Source organism: Acipenser ruthenus, chromosome 7 (genome assembly GCF_902713425.1).
Source record: "Acipenser ruthenus chromosome 7, fAciRut3.2 maternal haplotype, whole genome shotgun sequence".
Lineage (NCBI taxonomy): Eukaryota > Metazoa > Chordata > Actinopteri > Acipenseriformes > Acipenseridae > Acipenser > Acipenser ruthenus.
Window position 1 is genome coordinate 14023032 of NC_081195.1, and position 23936 is coordinate 14046967.

General features: G+C 37.0%; 1 protein-coding gene across 2 annotated transcripts in view; it reads left to right on the plus strand.

The window, feature by feature from the left end:
* The window catches only part of LOC117415432 (1-phosphatidylinositol 4,5-bisphosphate phosphodiesterase epsilon-1-like), a 130287-nt gene that overhangs the window by 45432 nt on the left and 60919 nt on the right, over nucleotides 1-23936 (plus strand). For both annotated transcript variants that reach the window (XM_034025761.3, XM_034025762.3), the window contains exon 3: nucleotides 22571-22856. In XM_034025761.3, coding sequence (XP_033881652.3) covers nucleotides 22571-22856 — 286 coding nt within the window. The remainder of the gene's footprint in view (nucleotides 1-22570; nucleotides 22857-23936) is intronic.

Below are 23936 nucleotides of genomic sequence, written 5' to 3' on the forward strand. Positions count from 1 at the left end.
CCATATTTATTTATTTATTTATTTATTTATTTATTTATTTTTTTGAAGTTCAGTTTAGCTTCTGCAGCTGTCAACCTGCTTTCAGACTGCTCTAACTGCTCTGTACTTTTCCACGACTGTACTTCTCCCACGCTGTCGCTGGGAAGACTGGCTGGCTTTTGTTTATCTATGGGCAGCAGTGTGGAGTAGTGGTTAGGGCTCTGGACTCTTGACCGGAGGGTCGTTGGTTCAATCCCAGGTGGGGGACACTGCTGCTGTACCCTTGAGCAAGGTACTTTACCTAGATTGCTCCAGTAAAAACCTAACTGTATAAATGAGTAATTGTATGTAAAAATAATGTGATAACTTGTAACACTTGTAAGTCGCCCTGGATAAGGGCGTCTGCTAATAATAATAATAATAATAATAATAATAATAATAATAATACGTTGTTGTGCTGTTGACTCTGCCCCTCCCCCGTGTCTCAGAATCACGGCGACTTTGAATCAGCTGCTCTGAGCTCCAGCTTGTTATCAGAAAAAGACACACAGCTGTTAGACTTTAAGCTGCAGTGTTTTCTGATTAAAGCAATTAAAGATGTCATTTCTCCTTACTGCTTCTAACTGCTCTGTACTTTTCCACGACTGTACTTCTCCCACGCTGTCGCTTCCACACGCTGTCGCAGTGTTACTGTATATAAAAAAGGCTGCCTGAACAATTGGAAAAGCAGACACAGTTTTTTATGTCCTCATCATCTTCCTGTGTGCTGTAGAACACTGATGAATCGTCAGAGCAGTAGCTAATTCATTGTACATAGAAATACATGTCTGCTTTCTGTAAAACAGGACAGATAAACACACCTACAGGTTGACTGAGTTTGCAGCTGTGAGGAATACTCTTGCTAGTTTTGGATACTTGTACTGTATAATGTAGCTGTTATAAAAGGGATGGTTGAGCTTTCACAGTGTGCGTTTATTAGCAACAGCCATTTTACAGATTAAGGGACAAAACTCAGATTTACTGTAATAACAAAACTAGTCCTCTTGTAAACCATTATTGCCAGTAGCTGTTTTAACTATGATTTTTCTAAGTTAATGACTGTTCAAAATTAGCTTGATTGCCAGATATAAATACTAGTGACAATCCAGTTAATCACATCAGTAAAAAAGGCATGACGTCATTGCAGTACAAAACAATAGTAAATCAACAATACAGCAAATAGTAAAGCAACAATTAAAACGTTAGTCATAGTTGACATTTGAAAATGTCATTATGCCCCCTATTACCCCACTTCAGTTTTTGCGTGTTTGCCCTCTCTTTTGTTAAATTATTTTCGGTGTACTCCCCAATGTTCCCATCACTGTTTCCTGTGGCCTCCCCTTCCAACGCAATCATTATGGAAGCGGAGATCTTGTCTGGTTCTACCTTATTTAAAAACCCAACGCAATGAATCATTGTGTTTTACTGATGAACTTTTAAATGCAGATGTCTGTAACCTTTTATTTTTATGAAGCTTTTTATCCCGTACAGGTACATTTTTTTTTACATAGAAAACAATACGTCATAGGTAAGTTTGCACAAGAACTGTAAGAGGTGCACATATTGTTGGTAGTGATTGATGAATGTATTAAACAAACATCATGTTTTCAGTCTGCCAGCTGGTGCTAACTTGAGTAACTGTCTATTGACAGACGTAAGTGTCCAGACCACTAAAGTGCAAACGTTTTAGCAATGTTATCAGTTAGTTTACCTGTTTGTCGTGTACCAATGTTCACAAATTGGCTTCAATATTTTCTTTTTGAGCATTTCCTAAAATCCATTCATTTGTATGCCTTTGTCTTTTTCTTTTGTCTATTCCTTGTTAAGTATGTGTTAATTGAACTTGTGATTTGTACTTGATAAGCCTAACGCTGCCCTGGCCGCAGGCTCTAAATAAATACTTCTTGCAGGTTGCCTTGGTGCTTTAAATCACATTACTGCTGTGAAAAGACAATATCTGCACTCTGGCAGCAAAAAGATGGCATAATCCTTTGTTGCAACCTACATCCAGAGTTTTCACATTAGTACACACCAGTGAAATCCCTGCCAAATCTGCTTTATGACTCAGTTTTAAGTCGTCTGCAAATCGTTTCAGATGCAGCACTGGATCAGTAGCACAGACTCCAGCATGCCCCTGAAAGGTACAGAAACAGATTTACATACTGTAATGCGATTTCCATAGTTCCAACGCCTAAGGTATGTGAGAAAAGGTCACAATGCAGTTCAGTGTTCTTGCAGGCAGAGTTTATTCTAAAATAAGCATTTTGTTGTCTGACGTTATTATCCTGTTCAATGAATTTCACAATGCGATAGTGGAATGTACTTTCTGTTTTTATCATTAACTAGAGTGGATTAGCCATCACTTTGAGTGATTTGAATGGCTGTCAGCTGTTTTAATTGTGGTTCATTTGTAGGTTGTGAGAAGTTGACATTGCAGGCTGCTTGTGTTTTCTTATTGGCAATGTTGAATTTTATCATTGTGAAAAAAAGGTTAAGTCGAGTGTCTACCCTTCTACGGTCAGGTTCAAGTAAACGGTATTAAAATGAAGTTGGTGCGGCTGCATACTTTATCAAGAGCATTCCAAATACATTTGTTTCTTTTCAACTTTATTCTGAATCCCGCTTGAGTCAAATAACACGCAATTCGCAATACAGTGTTATGTAGCCTTTATGTTGGTGTTATTAAATCTGCATAGTGACCACTTTATCACTTGTTTTCCTTTTTCAGTATATCCTGTTTAGCTGAAATGCTGCATTGTCTTGAGACTGAACATTACACTTTTTCACCACTCTAACTCGTTTACATAATGTAAATCTGTCAGAGTCTTCAAGGCTCTGATTTGTGCCAGCTCTTGAATACTCTTAGTTTTTGACGAAGCATTCCGGAACACGAGGTGACCGAATTCCAAACTCTCAACAATGTTAATTGATAAAGTGTGGCCAACATTGTTTGCACAAAAGGATGCAGATGGTTTGGAAACAAAATATTTAGTCATACCTGAAGAACACCAGACATCCAAGCATGTGAAAAACATCCCCCCCACCCCCCTGGAGAAAGGACTATAGCACAGGGTTTGTGAAAGGAAGGGTTGCAGAAGATCTTACAGCAAATGGTTTGGAATGAAAATGTTCACGTCAGAAAATGCAGAAGATCTTAAAGTGTTGCACAACCCCCTGTGGTTTTCACAAGAAACACATTACTTTTGCTGTATCCCATGTTGTTCATATATATTTTTATTTGCACATAGGTAAATCAACAAGGGAGTTGTTTTAGTTTTTTTCAACTTTTATTTGGGAATGTTCGCCAGGAAAAATATAATTTCTCTTCTAAATATGTTAGTGTATCCAGATCATCCTCCTGAAACAATGCTGGTGCTCTGATTAAAATGAGTGGTGTGCTGTGGGAACACCGCATTTCTGCAGGAGAGAGCATGGTCTGGATACACTGTGATGTTTAGAAGAGAAATCCTCCTTCTGGCGAATGCTGCCAAGTTAATGTTGAGAAATGTATTTCCTTGTTGATTTATTAACCACGACGTACAATTTAAAAGTTGGCAATATGTTATAAAATATAACACTGACTGTTTTTGACAGTGAGACTCTCTAGATCAGGAATACTGTTTGCTTTTCCTAACTGTGTTGATTGCTAAGCTACAGTACTGGGGCTTGGTTAATCAGGATTTTAATCTGCGGAGCTCATATAATACTTGTAATTCGATTACCCCATAACAATGCTCCTGGTGATAAAATCAATCGTATGCTTTTTTAGAATTGAACTATTGATTCTACAATATTTGATGTACAATAGTGTTTGTTTTTTTCTAATTGATTTATCATTTGTTCTACTGCTTTATATGAACCATGTTATACTTCAAATGTAACTTTCGCAAGCACTTGTTAATAAGGGTGTAGGGGCATATTAAGATACAGCATGTAGAGTAATATGAATTATGAAGTATTCTCATCACATGCATTTTATAGCATGAGATAAAAGGTAATGATTTTGCACCATTTGCTATTCAATTCTAAATGGGAATGCTCTGCAGTTAAGCAAAGTAATCTCTGGTCTTCTCCATGAATCCTCTAAGTATAAATCTAACACCTAACACAGGCTGCCAGATGGAAACATTTCAGCTAGAGATGCCTCTACTCTGCTTTATCCTCAATGGGAAACCATCAAAGTTATTTTTTGCACACCTCAATAAATTGCACACTGCTTTGCTGCAATAACATTATGTTATATTTCATTTTCGTGGTACTGTTGCAGTGTGATGGTTAACTAGAGAAAGTATTTGCCTTGTTAAAACTTAAGAATGCCAAACTACAATTTTTATATTTCAGTGGTATAAGCGTATTTGTGGTTTTAGAGATTTATCTTTTCAAATGAAGTCCTTAAGTGAGGACTTTTTTTTTTAATAAGGCAAGTCAGCATATTTTCCCAGATTTTATGATTTTGTTTTCGATTCATATCAGTGGCATTAAGATAAACTACTCTGCACTCCTGAGACGTAGTTTTGTTGCAGGCTTGTTGTTCAAAGATTCTACAGAAATGTGTTAATATCTTCAAGATTTTTAGTCAGTCTTTATAGCATTGAAGTCTTAGCCTCGTTTTTGCATTTTCTTATTCATTTTAGTTCTAAGTCTTCCTTGGGTCTATTTTAATGATCTAGACAGTGGCGGATCTAAATACAGCCACCCTAAAACAGACCTCTTTTCACTGTATATTTATTGAATTGGGATGTTAATTTGAGGGACAATGAATCTCAACTGGGGGAAAACACCTGTGAGATTTATAGAATGAAAAGGAGGTAGTATTTAGATCTCCTCAACTTTTAACTCTTTCAATAAGGAAACTTTTAACTATTAGACTGATAGTTCAGTCTAGGAAAAATAACTCCAACCAACACAACAGACCTGTTGACCCGTCTTGGTCTTGGATATACCCCTGTATCATTTTTGTATTGCTTACTTATTTCTATATAACTGAAACTATTTAATTAGTTATCATAGAGCTATCTTTTTTGCAAAGTTACTGCTGAAAGAACCCATTTTGGTCATCAGTCATCATCTAAAGTGGTTGTCAGAAACCAGTGTTTGTATCATGTCAGGATTAAGGGTGATCTTCATATATTCTTAGTCAGTGAGGCAAATAACATAATGAGGAAATATGGAAAATTACTGTGGAGTCTGTCTCCCAGTGTACTGTAGAAGGTGTTGAATGCATTAAGATGGAAAATTCCAGTCAGCATTTTGTAAGTCTGATATTGTTTATGTTATAATTGCACATAGTTACCAGTACAGTAGTTCCCGGTAAGGGGTCAACACTAAAGCCTTGTACAGGGGGTCTCAAGGCTACAGTATGAGCTCATAAACGTCCTGCTCTTTCAGCCAAGCTCATAGTTTTGACATATATATTAGACTGGTTGTTACAGTACATTATATTTCTTTAGATTTATACCCCATTGTGAACTACTTAACTGTGTAGGTCGTGGTAAAAATAGTGCCTTACATTCCGTATCCCTGCTGTGTTTTATAAAGTATTAACCAATAATTCAGTTGAATAGAATTGTTGTTATTATTATTATTATTATTTATTTTTTAGCAGACGCCCTTATCCAGGGTGACTTACAATTGTTAAAAGATATCACTTTATTTTTAAATACAATTACCTATTTTATACAGTTGGGTTTTTACTGGAGCAATCTAGGTAAAGTGCCTTGCTCAAGGGTACAACAGCAGTGTCCCCCACCTGGGATTGAACCCACGACCCTCCGGTCAAGAGTCCAGAGCCCTAACCACTAGATACAGCCACCTTTTAATCTAGCAACAAACTAAAAGAAACAAAAGTTGCTGACTTTAATTACTATAGCCTAAAATGTATTCAATACAGTCATTACCACATTTTTGGTTTGTGTGATGCAAAACTACTGCAGTAAATCCTATTCTGCCATTTGGCTGTCAAGTCATTATTCTGCTGTGTATTTTTCTCATACAAAAATACCAACAATGAGGCATCAGCCCGGTAGCTTATTGCTTTGTTCATTTAAAAACAAAAATCATTCATGAAGAAAAAAGGCGAAATTATACCAACTAGAAACACAATGAAGTAAATCATTAATTCCAATCGATGTACACTGTGCCTACTTGAATGACATGATTTCCTGTACATGTGAAACTTGTTAGGGTTTTCATATTGTGAGCATATCTTATACAGACTGCAGTATTTTAACACTCAATACACTGCTGTCAACATGCCTTTTAAGGGTTGCCATTTCCCAATCTGGAAAATTGGAAGAGAATAGGATGAATTATTTTAAACAAGGAAGGAGGCTGGATCTAACCACAGTGGTTGAGCTGATTATTTTCAGATGTCCCATAAACAGAGATACTGCATGTCATTGCTGAGAAACCTGATAATCTGATATTCGTTTCCACACACACAGTAGATAACGCTTATTAACAACCTCATTAACCCAAAGTTGCCAATAAGCAAAAAGCCCCCGTTTTCAAGTGTATTTATATGGAACGATATATACTGTAGTTGTACAAATATGGCACTGAAAATACATGTGTTTTAAATGTTTAAAATTATCATTAGAAACACGAAATATCCAAACATAGAACTGTTTACTTCACGCGTGTGTAAAACAAACAAAAAAGGGAGTAGGCTTAAATAGTACTACACAACGGTGTACTACAGTTGTCCTTACAATGAGTAAAGCAAACATGAAACATGTGTTGTACTTAAAATTAATTCTAACGAACACACTTTTAAAATAAGAAATTGTCCAATGTTGTCTGCTTTTTACAATGTACCACCTCCTGCTGTAAATCCATCTCAATTTTGCGTGCAGCTTCATAAACAGTTTCAAGGCTATGATTGCCAGAAATACGCAGTTGCGAAGTCAGTGTGTTATAAAAGCTGCATGAAGTATGTGCATAAATCATGCCAGATAGTGGTAGACAAATGTTTTGGCAAAAAATACATTTTTCAAATTTGAATGACACTCTCCTTTACCCTCTCCTATTTTTCCATGAAAAATCAAGATATCCATACATTTAGATTATTAAAATAGACGCTAATGTCTATTACATTCTGTCCACATTTTTGTTTACTTTATTATCATTGAACTGTTAAACTAGCTGAGAATGCTGTGCATACACTTCCCATACATTAAAACATGACCGTTTAAAACAGTGCTTAATCATCCATTGTAAGATCTTCTTGCTTCATCAGTAGGCTAGGAGTATGAGAGTTTCATTAGACAATTGTTTTAGGACTGTTTCAAATCCAGAGCTCCATGGTCGTTGTGTGTTCCTGTGTCCCAGCTCCCAGTTCCTGTGTTACACATGGTAAATTGAGAATGACAAATAACTATGTTTGAACAAAACACTGGAATAAGTCAAAAAGACTGAGAACCAGTTTGAGTAAGAATGCTTATGCCAACTTTCTTACAATTTTAAATATTTAAGTTACGTAGCAGTACTAAAAGAAACTTGATGTGACAAATGTCATTGTCTTATAGAAGTTTATTTTAATGTTATTGTATATACTACTTGTTTTTATAATTATTGATGAAAGGGTTAGATTTTCTTGCTATTCGTGTATTACTGTACATTATCTTTTGTAATAATTTAAGGCTTGGGAATTTGTACAATGTACGTTGCATTCATTACTCGAAGGTGCAAACTCTTTGTACTGTACGGGTATATGTGTATCCAATGAGTCTTTAAATAATAGACCACCATGTACCCTCTTACCCATGCAAACATTTTCAGTCTCATGTACAACGGCTGAGAGAGTTTGTTGCTGCGACAGCTGGGTGGTGTTTGGGTCACATGACCCGGGTTTAGAACACTGGCAGTGCTTGCACTAGAGGTCAGTACATCCAAAAATCTTGGCAGCTGAGTCTGTGGGTGAAGATTTGGCTAACAACTATAGGTCATAAATTGTTAGAATGCACACTGTTTGACAAGAGTATATTTTTTATTTAATTTTTTTAAGTTGTTGCTCACAGTGTTGAATGACACCAACCAACTGGTGCAGAGCCGGGTTAATAACCTGGAGTCAGCCTGGATAGATTCAATTCTGGAGAGAAACGAGACCAAAACACAGCAATAAATGCATATTTTTACTGAAAATGTAACTTTCTGATCAAAAACAAATAGACGTCTAAAAACAATGAATGTATTTACTATATAATTCTCAATCATAAATTCTGAGGTAAAACTAAACCAAGTAGACAAATGTCTTCAGTGTCAACCTTTATTGTACATTTTACAAAAATGATTTAGCAATTACAACTGTCTCTTATCAGTCAAATAAGTACTTCCTTTTTCTAGCTGTCAGGCAGTAACTTGTCAACACACTAGTGTACGGCTGGCCATGCTGTTGCTGTGATGTCATGTTCCATGTGAAGTCAACACAATGTTTTGAGTCGCTATCTGTATCTAAATTTCTGTCAATGATAATTCACCAGATAAGCGATTTATTTTTTATTTTTGGCCAATAAGGCAACCTTGATCAATTTTTATGGACAATGTTGACTGTGATCTCATGACCTGTGGCTGATTGGATTGCTATATAAGGCATGTAGCGTGTACAGCGCTATTGTGTCTTTTGAAATGACGTGAAAGAACTTGAATCGCATAGAAACTACTGATAATCAAGGATTTTTTGTAGGTGTGCTTTGGTAGTGAGTTGTGATGACATTTCTTAATTACTATAGCTACATTTTACTGATTTTTTTTTTTGTAATTTTTATTAAAAGTTCAAGCCCCAATTAAATGTTATGTGCCTCTGCAAATGGGCAACACAGTAGTAGTATTTAGTATTCGTCAGGACCCAAATATGAACAATTTAGTGCACCAGTTAACACAGTAATGATGTGTAGCATATATACCAAAATAGAAAAAATTTCGAAAACTGACCTGGGTGGTCTTTACAGTATGGGCCACTGCTAACGTAACTTTGTGGTAACTGATGAGCTGTGAATACAGTGGTTTTAACCTACTATACATTTATTATTATTATTATTATTATTATTATTATTATTATTATTATTATTATTATTATTATTATTTTATTTCTTAGCAGATGCCTTTATCCAGGGCGACCTTACAGTTGTAAACAAATACATTTCAAGAATCACAGTACAAGTATTAATACAATTAAGAGCAAGATAAAATACAATGACTTCGGTTCTAGCAAGTACAAGTATATTAAAAAATATGAATAAGTAACATAAGTAATTTGAATGGATAAATGTTGGTTGTTGTGTTATTAGAAAATCTTAATTTTGCATTTACAGTAGACTTTTGGGACAGTTAAAAAAGGAAGCCGAATTTCTATATGCATCCTTAATGCTGCAATTCCCATTTAAATCTGGGGATTGATGTCAGCCAGAGAAAATACCCCTTCCTTGTCCACTGCCAACAGCTGTTCAGCATTTATAAAAAGCATAACATTCTCTGTACTCCTAAACTGTATTGTACATCTGTAACACACAACTATGCACTGCAGATACTGGAAGATCAACTCATGTTTTAAGCCTAAACAAAGGAAATATTTTACATTGGCTCCCATTTTTATTTAAGGCTGTTCAAGGTAAAATGCCCTCATCAGGTTACAGTATCTTCCTTCAAGTTCTATTCCAGTCAGGAGCATGTATTTGCAACTGTAGGTGCAATTTCACATGAGTTTCTTTGGCACTCTCCTTCAACAGTGATCTTGGGAAGAGGTAACATCTATCTTCTGCATATGTATGTAGTTTGAACATAGTTGTATTCTGATTGGTTGCCATTATACTGCACAACCTATCCGATTTGAAACACATTTTGCAGAGTGTGGTTTAGTTTAGCTTACGGAAATGTCAATTTGTAGAGTATACAAATGTGTTTTAAAAATATCTTTCTAACCTATACAGTACCTTTTGGGAGGGGGGGGGGGGGGGGGAGATTTGATCAACTCTGCTCTGCATTGTTTATTTTTAAAAACTCACGGTACAAAGACATCCTTGTCCTAAATACTGTACCGCCTGCTAAGAGATTGAAAATTGCTTACTAATTTGATGGGGTGGGTTTCCTAGCAATTATACAAATTATATGTTATTGTGGATGCCAAAGTAGTTTCAATAAAACCAGCTTATGGTCACAAGCCAGTAGTGATTAGAAGCACTTAATTCAGTACACTGCATCAAATGTTCTTGTTACAAAAATAACACAAACCAATAGTTTTGATAGTAAACAGGAGAAGGTTGTTAAACCGGAGCCTATTTGAAGATAATCCAAGTGTTCCCAGCCTGCTTCTTCCTACATTACCTTAAACTCTTTTGCACCATGTCTCTGTCTTTTATTAATTTTATTTAAATAAAGCTATCATGAAGAATAATCCCACTGAGATGTACCAGAGCTGCCCTGGAGACAGACAGCAGAACCCACATAAACAGACACTCATTTTATTCCACTAAGCGTTCATAAAGCAAGCAAGGTTTAGGCTAACAACTGTAAATGTTATTAAAATCCAGGGCAAGCTCTATTTAGCATGCCAGACACTTGGTTTTCCAGTGTGCCACAAACAAGATAAAAGGGTCAGGAAAGCAAAAGGGGCCAAATATGGATTTGATAAATTGTGGTTTTAAAGCATTGTTGGACTTAAAGCCAAACAATTCCTTAATAAAGTTACCTTTTGAAAACAAATCTATTATGAATTTGTGGTATAATTTATACTACATTATTCTATTGTTTAGTCTTTGGTACACTTTCCAGTTGGAGGTTTCAGCTGTAGGTACCCAAGATGCTCTTCCATTGCTCATCTCTCCTCACACTGAACATGTGATGAGCTAGCAAAACATGATCTACAGCACAAACCCAGGTGCTTTGAAACTGACCAGTCAGGAATCAGGAGAACTTGTCTTTCATGTGGAAATGGAAATGGAAATGGATGAGGAGTTAATTATTGTCACGTTACTGTTGATGTGACATGTCATGCATCCTGTGTTACAGTATGAGGACTTCAAATATACAGCTGACTTACAAACAGGGTTTTTAATGACATGCTACGGTAGCTCTATCACAGCTTATATAGAAAAACTTGAAAGTTGTACTGATATTTTACCTGCTTCAAATGTAAAAAAATACATTTGGAAAATGCATTTTGGAGGGGAAATGACTGCTGAATGCTCCTCTTTGCATTGAATGCAAGCCCTAAAGCATGAAACCATAACTTTATTTCGATACAATTAGATGATATACAGTAGATAAAGTGGTGATATGTCAACAGTCCTTGTAATAATTATATAAATTGCCAGTTGGGTTCAGAGTAAGTTTAGACTTCCTGTTTTTAATAAAGATCTTATACCTCTTTCACACAGACGAGTTATGACTGCTCAGAACCGGCATGGTGTGAATTGCCTGTACCGTTACAGAGCCGTCATATTTTATGCCGTCTCTGAACCACCTCGCGAGGCACTGCAGCGTCTTAACTCCTGTGTGAAAGGCTATGCCTGCACTGAAGCACTATAGTTCCAAATCAATCTGCCTGAAAAAGAGTAAATACAGTACAGCATGCATTCACTTGTGTAATTTACCTTTTTCTGGTTTATTAAATAATTAGCCATGTCCACCAGTCGGATGTTATACAACAAAAATGATCCAAAGTAGCTGATTACTAGATGGGACAGGCTCTTACTAAAAGACTATAAAGACAGTAACACACGAGAAGGCATTGGCTGTATTATTAATCTGTTGCATTGTGAAGGCACTACTGTATGAGTGGCACCTAGCAAGCAAGTAAGCCAGCCAGCCAGCCTCTGCCACTGCATTTCAGAGTTCAGTTGATGAGTATTAAGGACTGATGGTGAGAATAAACAAAGGCTTGACATTTAAAGGATAAAGGTTTAAAGTGTGGTTATTGTAGGGGAACATTAATTTGAAACATCAAATCTACATACAGTACCAATGTGTAGTAAAGCAGGTCTTTTTTTTTTTTTACCTTTTTTTAAAATTTATTTCCTTTACAGAAAAACTACATTCAAGCTGCAGTATATTAAATAAATACATGTGCATATTTAAAACTATTTCAACACTAATTGAGCTGTAATACATTTTTTAAGTCAATTAGCAGCCCTGTGTAACAAAAGTATAGGGAGTACATTTGAATCTGCTTTGCCTTGTGTATCACAGCACACCTGAGGCGTGGGTTGTATCTGTTACAACCCATGATGACTCCTGGCTTGTATGACAGGAGACGGGGAGGACTGCTGTCTTGTATGACAGGAGACAGGGAGGACTCCTGTCTTGTATAACTCATTGTTTAATATTTTTTTTCTTTTCTTTCTTTTTTTTTAATTTAGTAGTTGCCAATTCGTTTTTTGTTATTTTCTCCCCAATTTAGTAGTGTCCAATTATTTTGTTTAGCTCAGCTTACCGCTACCACCCCTGTGCTGACTCGGGAGGGGCAAAGACGAACACACGCTGTCCTCCGAAGTGTGTGCCGTTAGCCGCCCGCTTTTTTACACACTGCAGACTCACCGTGCAGCCACCCAGAGCTACAGCGTCTGAGGACAACGCAGCCCTGGGCATCTTACAGGCAAGCCCGCAGGTGCCTGGCCAGACCACAGGGGTCGCTGGTGCGTGGTGAGCCGAGGATACCCTGGCCGACCTAACCCTCCCGTGTGGCACTTGGCCAATTGTGTGCTGCCCCCTGGGAGCTCCCGTCCTCGGTCGGCAAAGGAATAGCCTGGACTCGAACCGGCGAAGTCCAGACTATAGGGTGCATCCAGCACTCTATTAGTCGTCCACATTGGTACAAACAACATTAGAAGAGACAGACCAAAATCCCTGCAAAACAAATTCAGAGATCCAGGAAGGAAATTAAAAGACAAGACCAAAACTGTTATTTTCTGGAATACTGCCGGCACCTTGCAAAGGAGCATACGGACAGCTGGAAATAAATTATCTAAATGCATGGCTGAAAATGTGGTGCACACAGGAAGGCTTCACCTTCCTTAAACATTGGACCACATTCTACAACAAGAACTATCTATATAGGCGGGACAGACTGCACTTTAATAAAAAGGGAACCAGTCTACTCGGAGAAAGGATCCTCGAGGAGGTTCAGAAGCATTTAAACTAGAAAAGAAGGGGGGAGAAATCAACAAAAAAAACGTCAAATTCAGGCACCGAGCAAAATAATTTGTTATTACATTAGAAATGCGTGCAGCAAAGGAGAAGCCATATTAATGGGGGATTTCAACTTCCCCCATATAAAATGGGGAAAACCCAGTGGGGAGCACGACAGACGAAAATTGAAATGGTGGAAATGACAAATGACAGCTTCCTAACGCAATTTGAAGTGCTTTTTAAAACCCCAAAATAATGATTAAAGCTAAGGTTTACAATTTTAGAAAGGCAAACTATGAAGGTATGAAACAGAGACTAACAGAAGTAGATTGGAGTAAAATAGAGAAAACATCCACGGAAAAAGGCTGTTTTTTAAAAATGTAGTAGTGGAGGCGCAAAACAATTAAATCCCAAAAGTAGACAAATCTAAAACTAAAACAAAATTGCCAAAATGGTTTAATAGATCAATTAAAAAAAGATATTCAGAGAAAAAAGGCACTTTACAGAGTGTTTAAAAGGGACCAAGAACAAAGTACACAGAAAGAGTACTTGGAACTGCAAACACAAGTCAAAAAGGAAGTTAGAAAAGCCAAGAGAGAGATAGAAATGAGTATTGCTAAGGGGGTGAAAAACAATTTCAAAAAGTGTTTCCAATATTATAACAGCAAGAGAACATTCAAAGAGGAGGTAAAATGTCTAAGAGATACAAATTGCAAAAACATAGATGAAGAGAAAAAAAGCAAATATATTAAATGATTACTTTTCACAAGTTTTTACAAAGGATGATACGGACAACATGCCCCACATGTCGACCTGTTCCTATCCAGTTTTAAATAACTTTAGCATAAGAGAGGCAGAAGTGTTAAAAGGACAAGGAGCTCTTAAAATAAACAAATCCCATGGGCCAGATGAGATCCTCCCAATAGTACTCAAAGAAATGAAAGAAGTTATTTACAAACTGCTAACCAAGAACATGCAACAGTCTCTTGACACAAGGTTGTACCGACCAGACTGGAGAATCCACAAAAAGGGAGACAAAACCGAACCAGGTAACTACAGACCAATAAGCCTGACTTCTATTATATGTAAACTTATGGAAACTATAATAAGTTCCAAAATGGAAAATTACCTATATGGTGACAGTATCCTGGGAGACAGTAAGTATGGTTTTAGGAAAGGGAGATCGACAATGGATAATTGCAAAGCATATGACATGGTTTATTTAGATTTCCAGAAAGCTTTTGACAAAGCCCCACATAAAAGATTAATTCTCAAACTAAATGCAGTAGGGATTCAAGCAAATGAATGCACATGGATTAGGGAGTGGTTAACATGTAGAAAACAGAAAGTACTAATTAGAGGAGAAACCTCAAAATGGAGCGAGGTAACCAGTGGAGTACCACAGGGATCAGTATTAGGTCCTCTGCTATTCCTAATCTACATTAATGACTTCGATTCTGGTATAGTAAGCAAACTTGTTAAATTTTCAGATGACACAAAAATACGAGTGGCAAACACTGTTGCAGCAGCAAAGGTCATTTAAAATGATCTAGACAGCATTCAGAACTGGTCAGACACATGGCAAATGACATTTAATAGAGAAAAGTGTAAGGTACTGCACGCAGGCAATAAAAATGTGCATTATAAATATCATGGAATCTATGAAAAAGACCTAGGAATTTATGCTGACTCAGAAATGTCTTCATCTAGGCAATGTGGGGAAGCTATAAAAAAGGCCAAAAAGATGCTCGGATATAGGGAAGTAATATTAAAACTTTACAATGCATTAGTAAGACCTCATCTAGAATATTGTGTTCAGTTCTGGTCACCTCACTACAAAAAGAATATTTTTGCTCTAGAAAAGAGTGCAAAGAAGAGCGACCAGAATTATTCCGGGTTTAAAAGGCATGGCATATGCAGGCAGGCTCAAAGAATTGAGTATTCAGTCTTGAACAAAGAAGACTATGCAGTGATCTGATTCAAGCATTCACAATTCTAAAAGTTACTGACAATGTCGACCCAGGGGACTTTTTCAACCTGAAAAAAGAAACAAGGACCAGGGGTCATAAATGGAGATTAGATAAAGGGGCATTCAGAACAGAAAATAGGAGGCACTTTTTTACACAGAGAATTGTGAGGTTCTGGAACCAACTCCCCAGTAATGTTGTTGAAGCTGACACCCTGGGATCCTTCAAGAAGCTGCTTGATGAGATTCTGGGATCAATAAGCTACTAACAACCAAACAAGCAAGATGGGCCGAATGGCCTCCTCTCGTTAGTAAATTTCTTATGTTCTAAGAATTTGTGCCATTCTTGGTGTCTTGTTTCAACAGAGAAGAAGAAACTGTGTATATTGCACAGTAAATATTATTATTATTATTATTATTATTATTATTATTATTATTATTATTATTAATAATAATAATAATAATAATAATAATAATAATAATAATAATAATAATAATAATAATAATAATAATAATAATAATAATAATAGTTTTTGAGCTGATTTTAGAGTTTTATTTGAAATAGTTTCCGATTGTCTTAACACATTTTTATATCAAGAAGAATATAAAATAAAAATGTACCATCACAGTCAGTCAGTACTTCAGTGCTTTATACAGTGGGCAGCTACTCAGAGAGACAGAGGTTGCATGGGCTTGGACAAAATTTAATTTGAAAAAGCGAGCAGCGAAGACTATTCTAACCAAGTATCAGAACAGTCTTTGAGCTCTCTGAAGCTAATTTAAGCCTAGTCTCTTCAGTCTCATTTGGATGCTTGAGATGTGACAGATCCATCTGCGAGAGGTTTCAGCAGGTCAAACCTCTGAGCAGCAGTTCTGGGATGTTCTCATCTTGTATAGGTTGAATGTCCAACGTTCTCAGCGTTCCAAACCAAAAACACCACTGCACGTTGGACATGTACAATAAGGTTCTGTACAGTACACAAGACCTGCAATCTTGGTATTTTTTGTATTAATATCCTTTCTCATAAAAAATAGCCGTGTTCTGTACGTTTTAAAATTACCAGCTACTGTCCTGCATGTAATATGATTCGCAGAAAGAAAGGAATTTCAGGAAGGGTAAAATAGAACAACTTTAATTTAGTATTGAATGCTGAGATATAAAAGATCAAAGAAATATACCACTGAGCACTGCAGTTCGTGGTACTGTACACATCAGCTATTCTGTAGTGTTATTAAATAGTGTGTCCATGCATTCAGATTTTACTCGATAATCCTACTGAAAGTAATGTGTCCTGTAAAACAGATAATAAGACGGACAATTTTGCTGTCCTGCCTTGTTAATTTGGTTTCCATAGAAACCATCTTGAGCACCAAGATGCATGAATAAAAAACTTGCAGCACAAACCAGCGAAGTAGACATAACACAGCATTATTAAATTGCTTTGGGGAATAATCCACTTAATTAAAGTGACAAAGGCTGAACACAGCAGCTGGTCTCTATATAAGAGCTATAGCAATGATGTTCAGCCTTTCCACCCACCTGATTAAACACGTTGCCTCAACTTTCCAAGGATCATAATGTACCACTCTTAAAAACTCTTGAATTATAGCTTGAATTGCCTTTTTTGTTCAACAAATTAGAAATACGACCTTGTCCTAAAACTTGTATTTTGAAAAATAAACTTAATTCTCAAAATGTGCTTTTCGAAAATAGATACTTGAGCAAATAAATTAACTGTTGTGAGACGACAATATAATGAAAAAGCTGTGTGGATTCAAACCAATTGTTGCAGTAGTGTGGCCTAGTGGTTAGTGTTTGGACTCGGGAGTATGAGGTTTCAGATACGCTGTAGTGAACTTTTTCAGGTTAAACTATGATATGTTGTGTTATATGTATAGAACAAATACAGTACGTGCTGAGAAACATCAATAAACCAAAACCGAAATCAATACAAAAAATTACAATTTAGACCTACCATGAAGAGGGAATGTAAAACAAGCATATTGCAGTAGCGGGATGCCTTTGGAGAGCGGATGTGCAAATGAATTGAGAAATGGTTTCTGTTTAAAAACCTGCTTTAAGTGGCAATGAAAGTTACTTTAATGGTAATGAAAGTCACTTTGATTATATTGCAGAATACTTTTATTACCATAGTATTATTGTAGTGCTGGAGAAATATTCCAAAAAATGAATGTATTGTTCATGTTCACCAGACTTTTCACAGATAACTTATACACAGGGCTATTATAATGAAACTGCTGAAAGTTCTATGGCCATAACATGTGAAGGAGATGTTAAATAAAGATTGTAGTTGACAGAGAGGCCGATGGGCCTATTGGCGTTGTTCCATATCCACCAGAGGGCTTCCATGTAGGAGGGTTTTGTTTGACGATGTGGTCAGACACTCTTATTTAAGAATTAGTGTATCTGACCACATTGTGAAACAAAACCATACAACAAGCCCATTAAGCGCTCTTTCAAACATTTTTTTGACATTCCATTCCAAAGTTATATGGCCACAAAACTTGTGGTTTCTTTATAACAACATTAGGATGCCAAAAAGATATTGTCAGAAAAAGCATCACTGCCACCAGGTTTCACATGTAATGTTAGAAATGATGTCTGAAATACATAAAACACATTCTAGTTTACTATAAAGTGTTTCTGTCCTTTCCTTTGAGAAATGGTTTGCTGGTCTACAGGGGTATAATTTTAAAACAGATATTTTATAATACTGTGCTGTATGAATATTTTTTCAAGCAGACATGAAAAGCCCATGTTTAATCAAGCACTTACTGTATTATGGCTGTTGTACACTAATAAAAGGAGTATCTCATTGGCCCTTCATCACTGTCCTTTTAGTGCCATAAGAATTCATGAGGGCTGGCACTATATCTTAGTCCAGGTTTTCCCAGATGTCCTGGAAAACCTTCAAGGAGTCCCTGCACCCTATCTGGGAGTGGTCTTAAGTGAGTAGTTGCTTGTCAAGAAGATCCCTTGCGTGTTCTATGGGGTTTATGTCTCCACAATGGGGTTTTAATGTTGTCCTGGCAGTGATGTGTAGACTATAACAGAAATTGTAAACAAAATAAATTCTGGTACTGTCTATTAAGCCTGCAACCTGGACTTTTGAATCGTACAATCTCAAGCAAAGTAAAATTAGGTTAAAAAAAAAAAAATCATTAAGATCTTGTGACAAGTTGCATATAACAAACCCTACATTATTTTCACAGTAGCATTTACAGTAACTTTTCAGATCTTTAGTGTGCTATTCAAAACCAAGGCATATTTGCATATTTACAGTAAATCAGGTTGCCATTTGACACTGATTTCCCTGACATCCAATTTATAGTAATCTTCTATCAATGTCACCCAATTGCAGTCCTTACAATCAGGAACAGATGTAGCTGAGCCCAGATAATGGTGTGCCAAAGCCATCGCTGGCACCACACTGCCTGGGATTAATACTGTTTTTGAATTTCTGTTCTGCAGAAAAATTGGCAAGACTTCCCTTCACTATGGGGTTGGTGCCTCTTACTACTGTTGTTCTTGTCAAATCTCTTAATGGGGGGCTGAACCTTACTCCGTTCGTAGCTGTAATTTCAATGGAGCCAATGTAAAGGACTCCATAAAGACATTTGTGGGAATCTAAGAGCACATTACATAACTTCACAAGACACAACTCCACACTGGGGCAGCAGTGTGGAGTAGTGGTCAGGGCTCTGGACTCTCGACCAGAAGGTTGTGAGTTCAATCCCAGGTGGGGGACACTGCTGCTGTACCCTTGAGCAAGGCACCTTATCTAGATTGCTCCAGTAAAAACCCAACTGTATAAATGGGGAATTGTATGTAAAAATAATGTGATATCTTGGAACAATTGTAAGTCGCCCTGGATAAGGGCGTCTGCTAATAATAATAATAATAATAATAATAATAATAATAATAATAATAATAATAATAATAATAATATGTTGTTGTGCTGTTGACTCTGCCCCTCCCCCGTGTCTCAGAATCACGGCGACTTTGAATCAGCTGCTCTGAGCTCCAGCTTGTTATCAGAAAAAGACACACAGCTGTTAGACTGTTAGGCCAAATACCTAGGAAACATGTTAGTATTAACCAATTAAGAAAACAGTTGGTTAAATGAAGTAATTGATAACTTGGGTGGAATGAAAACCAGAAGACCCTGCGGCTCACCAGGACCAGGATTGGCCACCCTTGTTATATAACTTATTTTCTTTTTTTCTTTTATGCATTTGCAGGTAGGGAATAGAAATGCATTATTCTTTTTCAGGTCATGCTGTACTGATAGCTGAGTACTAGATCTGCTTATAAAATATGTACTTTTTGAGGATTATTCTGGTAAGGACAAAATCACTGCTGTAGAAAATAAAAAGGCATGTTAATAATACCAGGTTAGGCTGACCTGTGTATCTGCTGGGTTCCCTCGGGACTTCTTTTAGATATATAAAAGTTCTCTAAAAAAAGTTATGAGTTAGGATTGTACTGTCCTAACTTTTTAAAAAGTAGGTCTGTGTGTTTTTTATATTGCTTTTTAAAATGTATGATGATCAGGTTTCTTATTTCTTCAAATTAACAGGTGCTTTTAAACCTTCCATTTGACTTTACCCAGGGAGTAGCACATGTTGATGTGGACTGGCAGCAGAGTAACACACATACAGTACCTGTAACTCACAAACATCCCTGTGATTAAACAGATAGGGATACTGTTGAATTCCAGTATTTTTTCAATTATTTGTTCCTTGGTCTTTAATGATGATATACATTGACAGTGACGCTGGTTTTATTATTATAGTCCTGGTTGTAAAAGATGATCAGTTGTATTATTGGAGAACAGATAGCCCTGTGGCATGAGCCCATTTCTCTCATTATTTTAGCACACTGCACAAATTGTAGATTCTGCACGCATAATGCCCAATAACTAACTTTAACATTCCAGCTAGAGACTAGTGTTCTGTGATTATTGCACCTAAATGTATGACTCATAAGATGTAACCAGCCTGAAGGGGTGTTGGCTTAATCATAATAGAATGTACAAAATTAGAACTAGAAAAATGTACTATTAGAACTAGAATTACAGAACTATAGTTGTACTTTCTGATCTGTATAATTTGAATAATGTTGTTATGTTTTCCCTCTTATTAGTAACACATTTATGTAATGTAAATTTCTAAATTAATCATTGGATTATTCTAAAATAATCATATACTATCTGATATTTTGTTACAGTATATAAACATCTTTTGCACATCATTTTATGCAGCCAGTAGCATTGCTTATAGTGTCACTTTAATGCAGGCCTGTGTAAATGAGGTTGGTGTGCCACAGGTTAGTTCTTATCCAGCATATCTGCTGATGAATGTTCTGGATATTAGAATGGTCCACCGCCTGGAAATGCTTTAACAAATGTCTTGAATGTGTTCCCTTTTATGTTAGATACAGTGAGTTGATGGTAGCTAGTTATTATAGCCTTAGTAATTTTCCAAGGCTATACAGTAAACAGCGGTGAATTAGTTGCTAAGTAACTAAAAGTGAAATGACTTCACAAATGTTTTGGACAGGAATATCAGAGAAACGTTTTCTTACTGAGCAACCTGAAAGGGAAACCTAGGCTAGAGTAAATCATTAAATGCATCTGGCTTTGAGATGTTATTGTATTCAATGTGTTAGATACACATTTAATTAACCATTGTGCAACTACAAAATGGTATCGCTTATAAGCAAAGAACCATGGTCAGTTTCTAGGGAGTATTGTTTACTCATGTCCTTTGTTATTATTATTTGTTTATTTAGCAGACGCCTTTATCCAAGGCGACTTACAGAGACTAGGGTGTGTGAACTGTGCATCAGCTGCAGAGTCACTTACAATTACGTCTCACCCGAAAGACGGAGCACAAGGAGGTTAAGTGACTTGCTCAGGGTCACACAATGAGTCAGTGGCTGAGGTTGGATTTGAACCGGGGACTGGGACCTCCTGGTTACAAGCCCTTTTCTTTAACCACTGGACCACACAGCCTCCAACCTCCTTGTTCAGGGTCTGTCCTCATTTCACACGAGTGGACAAACCTCTATGGAAATTTACCACGGTTTCTGTTTTTGGAAGAGTAGTGGGACCCAAGCTAAAAACACAACTCCGAGGTTAAAGAATGGTATCTCAGAATACCAGCTGATATCTTTAACTAACTGTTGTAACCAATAATCAACGTTTCTCAGATCAAAAAGTACCCCAATGACGGATAAGACCTTAAATTGCTTCTTAGACTTAGACACTGTTCTAAATGTTATGAAGTTTTGTATTTTGTATATATCAACCTTTTCTACAGTGCTGCAGTTAAAATGGCAGTAATGTGGCTGAACCTGTTTAACGTGATCAATGAGCTCATAGCCTGGTTGGTGTACAGTAGTGTAAGTATAACATACAAATAATTCAGTATTCTGAGTTCCAGTTCACTGGGAGAAGACGTCCTTTCCTTTCCTCCCCTTATAGCTGAGGACTGAAGGCATAACCACTCCGACTGTAGACTACATACACTTAAATGCTGCTCTTCAGATATATTTTTGGACTGTTTTCTGCACTCGAAGAGCTGTTGAAGAGGTAGCCTCTACTGTTGGCAGTTGCAGGGTAATTGTTGTTCGTATCTTGATTTCAATAATAATAATTAAAAAAGGTACTTAAATAACAATATGTTCTAATCAAAAGTTTTTAAAACTGACTTTTTCAAATTCAGCTTTTGAAGTGGTTAAAAAAATTACATTTGCTGGAATAGTTAGTCAGCGCAAATACCCTACGACATGAAAAGAAATAGGGTAATGCAGGCATTTTAGAAACAAATTAGTTACATATCGTGGGGCGGTCGTCCTTTTAAATAGGTGTAATTGGTTGTTGTCCTTTGAAGAGAAAGGGTAATTTATGTTCTCACCAGGAAATTGTGGATTGCAAGCTGATCTGATTTTTCTTCAAGTTAGATTTGTACTGCTACAATTGTACCTAAGCATGGAATCAAAATAGATATACTAACATCACAGGTATTTAAAACGTAATTTAATTTGGTTTATTTGACATATTCTGTGCTCTCAAATAGTAGGTTTCTATCAAACCTATACATTTTCTGATACCTGTATCCAGCAACGGGTAAGGATTCTCATTGATGAATGACATTGAAAAATACATTGTTGAAGCGTTTGTCATTGAATTGTATACATTCCATTTGGTATTGCTGCACCATAGTTTAATGTTTTATAATTCTGCATAAAATAAAAAATACACTTTGTTGAAATTTTGAACTGAAACTGGTCCATGTGACTGCAGTGGAAATCTGTGCTATTGAGTTCATTGCTTTTTTAAATGTTCTTCTTTATCCTTCTTCAGTTATAAACCTTGCAACTTTCCAGCAGGGACCATTTCCAGTTCTGATCAATTTGTCTTATTGCTGTATTCACAGATCCACGATGCACTGATAGGAGAAGGAGGGGAGGAAGCCCTTGAGAACCTGCTCCATCCTTCCAGAAAGCTCCTGGTCTCAGCAGTAGCCTGCAGGAGAGGTGGAGGTTGCTGTGATATAAAGCCATGTGTCCACCGTGTGCTGCCTAAGTACCGCGTCACTCTCCAAAGAACGTCCATCTCTGACCACATCACCGGGGCTCTGCTAGAGGCTACTACATCCATAGGAGCACGGAGTGGGTTGCTGAACCTCTTAGCAGGATTCACTGGCAGAGCAATGCTAAAAGGTGAGCTGCTGTTACCTTTTTTTTTTTTTTTTAACAATTATTATTTATTAATTTTCCAATTTTCTCCCAATTTTTGGAATGTCCAATTAATATTCAACCTGGCTCACAGCTGCAACCCCTGAACTAACTCGGGAGAGACAAAGATGAGCACTCGTGTCCTTCGAAACGAGCACTGTCAGCCGTCCGCTTTATTTCAGTCTACAAGCCCGCCATGCAGCAATATCCAGAACTTAGTGTCGGAAGATCACGCAGTTCTGAATTGCCTGGCCAGCCACAGAGGTCGCTGGTGTGCGGTGAGCCAAGGACTCCCCAGCCGACCTAACTCCCGTCCACAGTCGGCAGTGGCATAGCTTGGATTCGAACCGGTGATCTCCAAGCTATAGGACGCGTCCTGCACCCCGGGCGGAGTGCCTTTACTGGATGCGCCACTCAGGAGCCCATGCTGTTACCTTTTAAAGAAATATTAAACAGGGGCAACTCTTGCATTTGACTTCTCTTTAAGTAGACATTATACAAGACTGTATTGCATCGGGTTCAGGTTTCTCCCAAGATCCCGGGAAGAAGAATATGCCACTTGTGGCTATTACACTGGGAATTAATTTATTATAATGAACACCCAGGTAGACATGTGGCCTATTAAGCTTTAGTAATTTAAGACTTTCTATTTGGGATTCTTACTACTTCTAGCTCTCTTTTAAACTCCATTTCCCAGTTGGAGTTTAATACACAAAACACTAGACTACCATGCCACTCAGTGCTTGTACTGGTGGTCAAGTTTACAGAATATTACTTTCTGAAAACCATTCCTTGTCTGTGTTAATCCTGTACCCATGTGTTTACTGAAAACAATTCTTGGTTTTCAGAAATCTACAGAAATTATTTTGTCTTTTGTCCATGCAATCACGCTGATTATTTGTTTTGTTTTTATGCAGCATATTTTCATATTTTCCATGTTTTATAGAGAGAAATGTGAGAGGAAACAGTGTGTTTATGACGGCTCAATAAAATCTGTCTCTCAACAGTATTGGCAAAGTCCTACAGTAAGACTGTTCTGTGGTTTAACATGCGTAGGATTCTTAC